The following is a 7,744-nucleotide window of genomic DNA, read 5'->3' on the forward strand; positions in this document are numbered from 1 at the left end:
AAGTGCTGTAAGCTGCAGACATCAAACAGAGAAGAGAAACAGGTTGAGGTAGAAGTAAGAGGACCAGTATCTCTCGCATATGTCTACAATTAGTTTCAGAGCCATCAAAACCCTTTATTGTTATGTGTATTTTGCAGTACAGGGAAATGTGAAGGTTTTTTTGTCACAACTTTTTTTTAAAGAGGCTATCAATTTTATTTTTATAATAAGAGTGTATCAAATGATGATATCACTGTTAACACAACGTGAAAGAGGTCACCAACATCTGCTGCTCCCTTTGGTTTGACAGAGCTTTATAAAGAGTTTCAGCTCATTGTTTAACTGTTTACCCAACCAACAACTTTACTGCTTTGGTTCTCTCTCACTGCTTTCATAGTGTTGTTTTCAGCTGCAGCAGGCAGGCAGCTGTTTTCGGGGGAAAAGAGCTCCAATAATCCACAGTACACAACACAGCTCAGAACCAAACAGCAGACAGACACAGTCAGCGACAAGCCGGTGAACACAGCGGAGCATTTAGCAGCTAAAGATACAGATATTTTTCACAGGAGTTCACAGAGACCAAAATGGAGCTAATGTGAGAGAAAATATTTGACCAACATTCATCAAGTGGACAGACTGAATGATAATGTTGCTTTGTAACTGCTGGATGTGCAAGTAAGCGACTGTTTGCCAAATGAGTTTACAGTAGAAGGTGAAATACATCAAATTGTATTCACAAGGTGGATCTGCCCCCTCCATCAGAAGGTATTTGGATTTCTTTTGTCTTCAATGTTTGTAGAAATTAAAGAAACTAGATATAACTTTAAAGCTTTAAAGGTGCTGGTGTTACTTTTAAACAGAGCCAGGACTGCTGATTCCCCAACTCTTATTTTCAATTGATAAGGAAGCAAACATGGAGGAATCTTTGAAGAAAGGGACCTGTTAGCACTGTCTGGGTCCTTCACGGGGGCGGGGGGGTTGTCCTCCTCTCTGGCCTCCTCACAGCCTCTCTGGAAAGTTAGTGACTCAGAGTGACAACTCAGCAGAATTGTTTGCATATGCATAAAAACCGTGGTCAGTGCTGATGTGGTTGCACCTACCTACGTGTAGCACCTACTGCTGGTGTTACTTGAATACTTCTGAGTGTCAGTATCTCAAACTCAAACTTGAAACAGCAGCAATTTGTGTCTTGATGATGGTGAAGCCAGTCTAGCAGTACTTTCTGTGCAGCTTAAGGTTTGTTGTTGTGTTTTTGATCCTAAAACGTGCTGTTATCTCATCCACCTGAGCAGAGTTCACCGTTTTTCTCTAATGTAGAAGCAGTATTTTTATGTGTTCATATTAGCATCCCATCCTGCAACTCTACCTGCCCCCATTACAAATACTGTATTTGTTTTCATGAGGCATCACTGCACTGTATGTGTACTGCACTCCTGGAAAGGCATGAGAAATGTGGGTTGATTTAGTCAAGCAGGTAGTCTTCCTTCTTGACATCACGCAAACAACTCTCAGGCCAGATGTTGTGATGTGGTCCACAGCTGCCCAGAGAGTCGTCATTATTGAGCTTGGGAGGAGGGGATACAAGCAACACATGAGTTCAAGCAGCCAGTGGCAATTCTAGAGTCCAGTGGGGCCCTAAGCAAAAAATTGGCAGGGGGGCCCTCCAATCAGTGTTCATCAACGTTCAACACCATTATGTAATAAATAATTTGACACCAATGAAAAATGTTTGAAATCTAAACATTTTTGTTCTCCATACAGCAAATACACTACTTTAATTACATGTACTGTTATTACTAAAGGAGGCAGAGGAATAACTAAACAAAAGACACACCAAGCAGAGAGAGCAGGAGAGTGGGAGGGAGAGATAGAAGTCATCTGTAACTGCTAACAAAACTAGCAGATCTGAATAGCATGTAAGCAACAGAAATGCCAGCAAACTGAAATGAAACAGTATGTTTACAGTAGCACAGCCATAAAAGCTGTGTAAAGAAATAAAGGGTGTCTGCCCACTGATACTTCAGCTTTTAATTTGAAATGATTACAGAAGGTGTTCAGTTTGTATTAAGATGTAATGCAATAACTTTAACACACGAGCGACTGAAAACAAGGCTGAATACTAAAATACCACTTTGACCAATTATACATATCAAACAGTGAGAGCTGGAAATAAAGACCTGCCTCTAATAAAAGTCTGTTATGTTCTGGAGTTGGGGTAAATAAAGGCTAAACTATTGTGGATCCCAGAAGGAGGCTGTGCTCTGTGTGAGAGACAAAATAATAAAGATATTCTGTCTCTTCTAACTTTCTCTCTGAGAGATCACATTACAAGTAAATACATCTGAAATCACAGCACAGTCTTTGTCTTTCACTTATGTGATTGGAGATTTTTGTCAGATTAGATCGCGGTTATAAAATCCACATTTGACCATAGGCAATCCACCCTTATCTGTTGATTCACCCAGTAGAAATTGCATGCAGAGGCTTTGTGGGCAAATCCACAATCCAACTTCTCCATGCAGTGGGTTTGACCGGGGTGAAGCTGCAGAGGAACATCAAAAACCTGGCGGAAGAGGCTGAGAAGTCCAGGTACTGGTTGTGGCTGCAGAGGAGAGACAGTGAGGAGAACCAATAAGGGCAGCTTTATAGGGTGGCGGGAGACGTCCCCAAACAGCCACTGCCCTCTCACCAGGAGACACACTGGGCAGTTGGCAGGGGGCAAAACTTGGCTCATTAATAGCCCTGCAGCTGACCTAGTGTGCACCGGAGGATGTGGCGCAGGCGTAGATGCAAAGCAGGAAGAACACCGCCTGTACAACAAACTGTCTAACTGAGGCTTATTCAATAGGTTACGAACCTTGAACTGAGTTAATCTCATTCTGGACGATGTACAGGGAAACAAGGATGTCACCAATGATTATCATTGTAAGCAACTGCAATATACCACAGAGAATTCGCTTAGAAATGTACAAGATGATGCATCAAATGCCTGTGAAAAGGAATATGAACACACACAGAAACATATGCAAACATTTGTCCTTTAATCGATTTAAGATACGGCGAAAAGAGTGAGATGAGGTGTCAGATCAGAAACAGAGTAAACCCTGCTCAGTCCAGAGTTTTGGGATCAAGTGCCTGGTAGATGGCAGTGTACTGGGAGGCATCCTGAGCACTGGACTCTGGATCTGGTTCTAAACACTGCAGCCTCACTGTATGCTGAGTGGAGGCATCATCTGCATTTTCCTCATAATAATCAGCCTGTGAATAAATCAGAATCACAATTAAGATTAATTTCGTCTTTGATTCCGAAAACAATCATTACTGATTCACATTTAAACCAAATTAGAATTGGTGCAGAAGAAAATAAACACTTACTTCACCCTTATTTGCTTCAGGTCTGCTCTGACCTTCTGAAACAAACGAACGAAAAGATTCAGAAATGAGTGTGCTGAGATCACACTCATTTCACAGAGATCACACTGGGGTGAAAGTAGAGTGTGTGCACTTGTACGTGCATGCATGTCTGTGTGCACGTGTCACCTCACCTGCGTTACTCCTCCAGTGTCCATAGAATACGAGAGGGATAAGGGCACAAACCAGAAGAGCTAGGCTCACCGATACAATGATGACCATTGTGGTATCTGCAGACGACAGAGACAAATGTGCATCTGTGATCATACAGTTTACTCCTAGACAAAATGACAAAACAGTCTTTAACACACATCCAGAGCAGATTTCACAGTCCTCCATCACGTCCATTTCAGGGCTAATTTTTTCGTATTGGAAACAGCAAAATTTTTATTTCAATCTGTAATATTCTCTGTATTCTGGGAGTTATCATGTAATAACACTTTACTTTTCTGGTGTACCCGCTTTTCCTCAACATGCAAAGTCTTATCTTAGTAATTATCTTGGTAATTTCCTACACTAAACATGCACTCAGACATTCAAGAGTGAGCGATACTCTCTTCAGTTATGGTTTACTGTAAGATCAAGACAGCAACACACATTTTTCCTGTTGTGGAAAAAAGGTTTTACACTTTACTTTAATGTCTTCTGGCCACACGACATTGAAACTACGCTCTATGGCAGCTCCACCTCTTCCACAAAAAGTTTTCTTTTTCTCATCTTCCTTTTAATTAATTTTAATCACATTTATTATATACATGTAACCAGTACCTGACAAATGTCAAAGGTAAGTAGCCTCCTGGCAGAAAAAGTACAGCACACAGCTCACAATGCTGGGCTGGATGGTGGCACTACGACAAACCATTTACAGTCTGACCAATAACTGGTAAACTATAAGGCCAACAGGGTCTTTTCTTTTGCTTCCATGACTGCTGGAGGAAACTATGTGAGTATGAAACTGTGAGTTGGTTTAACTATTTGGTAAGAAAAACAATTTAAAATATATTCTTCAAAAAAAGTTGAGTCTTTTTTCCTGGAAAAAAAAATTGACTTGCAAAAATGACTTCACTAATAAACAAAAAATAATGTGTTTTAAATAATAAGTTGTGCCTGATATGCTTTTTCCCCCCCATACAAAAACGTCATTTAAAGTGTTATTGCACCATCATTGAAAAGTACAAAATCTTTGAATGTGCAAACACTGTTCATTTCAAAAGTTTAACTACCAGGCAGCCAAAGTCTCCTGCTTCACTGAAACATTCGTTCTCAGTGTGTTTGCACTGGAGGCTTCGAAACTCGTCCCCTTCAGCAGACGAATGTGCAAACAGCCCTCAAGTGTCAAAATAAAGCACATATTTCATTCTGCACAGTGAAGCTGTAAGAGATATTTTTTAATGGATGGAGGGCATTAAATTATTATCCAAACTGACCAAAACATTATTATTAGGCTGTATTATAATATGTAAAACCTTTTTTTTTTGCTGTCTTGAAGCTTGCTGTCGGAGGAGCACAGCTGCTGACAGTGAAGTGTGATATACCTGAGAGGTTGACTGTTGCTTGCTGGTTTGTCCTCTGTGTAGATGGCAGCGTTAATGCTGCTGGTGACGATTCAGTGCTGGAATGAGAGCTGCCCTGGGGCAGAGTTTCTACTTCGGTCTGCTGGGTAGTGGTGGAGGGAGGAGATCCAGGGGGAACAGTGGAAGCTTTGAGAGAGCAGGACGGAGGATGACTTTCAGGGAATGCTGTGTGTGTGTGTGTGCTCATGTGACATTGTTACTGAGCATTATACATACATATATGTATATATATATATATATATATATATATATATATATATATATGTTTTTTGACACAAAACAAGTTGTCTATCGTGGAAATAAAAGCTCGATTTTGATTTCAGTTACCAAGGATTAGTCCATCGTTATCCACAAAAGTCATATCACCTGAAGGAAGTTTTATAGAACAAAACACTTACCATCTAGGACTATGAGATTGACCTCCTGGTACAACACATTAAAGGTTTTCCCCACTCCACAGCAATATCTCCCTGCATCCGCCCTCTCCAGCTTCTTTATGCTCACGTTGAAGTGTTCGCCTCCTCTGTTGACTTCTATGCTGTATCTGCCCTGCCGTGTGACAGCCGGCCTCTCCCCCTCAGTCTGAATGAGAATGTTTTCTCTGGCGCAGACTCCTTTACAGAGGTACATGTTGCTGTGCTCGGAGCTGTCGTCTTTGGTCCAGCTAACAGAGCAGTGGATGGAGACCTCCCCACCAACATGGCCGCTCACCTCCAGCACTGCTGAGGTCTTCACACACACAACTGTGGTATGAAATAAATCGAAATGAAATAGTGATTGAAATTAAATAATTGAATTGATTGACAGGGGAGCTCATTAAAACGAATGAAATGAACTCAGGATTACAGCATCTCTGTTTGAATGTTCATTAGTGATGCACTCAGAACTAATTATATCTCTTTTACAGTCTGTAGTGATTTTTTGTAGAGGCTTTCTTTAGGGTCCGTTACATTTCAGGCTACACGCAGCAGCTAGTTAGCTTAGCCTTCCATAAAAACTAGAAACAAGGGGAAACAGCTAGCCTGGTTCTGTCCTAACAAAATCCACCGTCTAGCACCTCTAAAGCTCGCTAATTAATATATGTCATTTGTTTAATCTGTGCAAAGCCTGAAAAACATTAAATTCCTGTTACTAGTGTCCACAACATACAGCTATCTCCCATGATATTTACAGTCTTTATGCTAAGCTAAGCTAACCAGCTACTGGATGTAGCTTCGTAATGAACAGACATGAGAGCGGTATCAACGGTCTCCTCCATCTGTCTGCCAGACAGTGATTTTGACCACTTGCGGTTCAGCATGTTGTGAATGCTATTGAGTTCAGGCTCAACATTATCATTTATTCAAAGTTGTGTTTCTGGCCACCTGATAATCCCTCTGTCCAAAACTCACTCTCTTTTATCTCGGTTTTTGGTCTCCACCACATCCTGAGGGAAATATCTGGTTCTGGTTCTTTCGCTGCTGAATGATCTACTGTTTTTGCTGAAGACAGCTGCCTGCCAAAAATGGCACTGGGACTGGTGAGCTAAGACAGACAGCTAATCAATGAGCTGAAACTCAATATAAAGCTATGTTAAGCCGAGATGAGCTGCAGATTCAGGTGATAATTCTCTGTAGGTTCATCACTACAGTTTACCCCTCTCACACTTTCATATTGTTTTCACACTGTCATTTGATACACTGTTACTATGAAAATATAGATTTAAGAAGCCTGTCAGCTTTACCATGCATAGTACCATGCAACTATACATTCCATCAAGAAACAAAAAGCAAGTTTGATCTTGGTTCAGTTTTTCCTGGCCCTCTTTTGGATTCAACCAATATTCATCTTTACTTATGCAAATCATCAAAGTTTATTTTACATCATCTCATTATTGTGCAATGAGCTGTTCATTCAAATCTATGTGATCACTCCCTGTGTTTGTTTTTCAAATTGTTTCAACTTTTTTTTTAAATACACATATCTTTTTTATTGCTATATTACAAAGAAAGCATTGTGAGTCAATACAGTTTCAAAAAATTTCTTACTTGTTTAATTTAGTAGAGTGTGTTTTGTTTCTCTGTCAATAAAACATGATAAAAATAGATTTTAAAAAATATGGCAGATTCTGCAAGTATTCATTTTAGATGGTTAATGTATTGATAATGTAATGTCATTGAATGTGGTTCATAAGAGAAGTTTTCCTGAATATCATCAGTGCAAAATTTGTTAAGGAATAACTCATAAAACCACTGTAAGTTTGACTGTAAGTTAATATTAAATTTAGAACGTAACCTACATAAATAAAAAAAACACTGAATGTTTTATAGGGTAAGATAACATTAAAACTCACCTGAGAAGCAACAAAACATTACAAAATGAAGAATCTTCATTCTTTATACTGGTTAAAAACAAACCAAGTAAAAGTAAAATTCAGTCCAGCAGTATCAGAAAAAAAAAAGTGGCGGTCCGCTTCAAATTTGTCATCAGATTCAGTGCCGTAAAACAGGAGAGCCTTGAAGAGCTAGAAAAGCTGCAAGGATGGTGGTGGTTGCTGTGATCAGTATCATTCAGTTTCACCATGCCTCTTTAGCTATTCTTTTAAACAGAGAATATAGTATAATATAGATCTCCAGCCCCCTTCTCTCTTCCACTCTGCTCTGAAGAACCAGCTCATCATTGTGATATGATGTAAACTTTACAGTATGTTTATTGTTCAGGCTCTTGCAGTTGGCCCTGTGCGCCTCTACAGTAGATGAAGCTGGAGGGTATCATCAAACTCAACAGGCGGTCTGCTGACT

General features: G+C 40.0%; 1 protein-coding gene across 1 annotated transcript; it reads right to left on the reverse strand.

Annotated features, from left to right (window-relative positions):
- Window positions 1-2,999: 2,999 nt before the first annotated feature.
- Window positions 3,000-7,471, reverse strand: LOC139636200 (hepatitis A virus cellular receptor 1 homolog). The gene is made up of 6 exons (XM_071504035.1): window positions 7,297-7,471; window positions 5,363-5,707; window positions 4,926-5,090; window positions 3,525-3,620; window positions 3,355-3,389; window positions 3,000-3,237 (listed from the first exon to the last, which is right to left on the reverse strand). The coding sequence occupies exons 1-6, from the start codon at window positions 7,334-7,336 to the stop codon at window positions 3,088-3,090; spliced, it is 831 nt and encodes a 276-aa protein (XP_071360136.1). The 5' UTR covers window positions 7,337-7,471; the 3' UTR covers window positions 3,000-3,087.
- Between the last annotated feature and the right edge of the window lie 273 nt (window positions 7,472-7,744).

This window comes from Trachinotus anak, unplaced genomic scaffold (assembly GCF_046630095.1).
Source record: "Trachinotus anak isolate AG129_WGS33_773 ecotype Australia unplaced genomic scaffold, CSIRO_AGI_Tana_v1 ptg000019l, whole genome shotgun sequence".
Classification (NCBI taxonomy): domain Eukaryota; kingdom Metazoa; phylum Chordata; class Actinopteri; order Carangiformes; family Carangidae; genus Trachinotus; species Trachinotus anak.

Bases quoted from the DNA above. Each gene is read 5' to 3' on its own strand.
- LOC139636200 (XM_071504035.1), bottom strand. From the start codon at position 7,336: ATGAAGATTCTTCATTTTGTAATGTTTTGTTGCTTCTCAG. The intron at 3,621-4,925 runs GTATATCACACT...TGTCGTCTGCAG, and splicing joins AGCAACAGTCAACCTCTCAG to ATACCACAATGGTCATCATT. The intron at 3,238-3,354 runs GTAAGTGTTTAT...ATTTATTCACAG, and splicing joins CTGAAGCAAATAAGGGTGAA to GCTGATTATTATGAGGAAAA.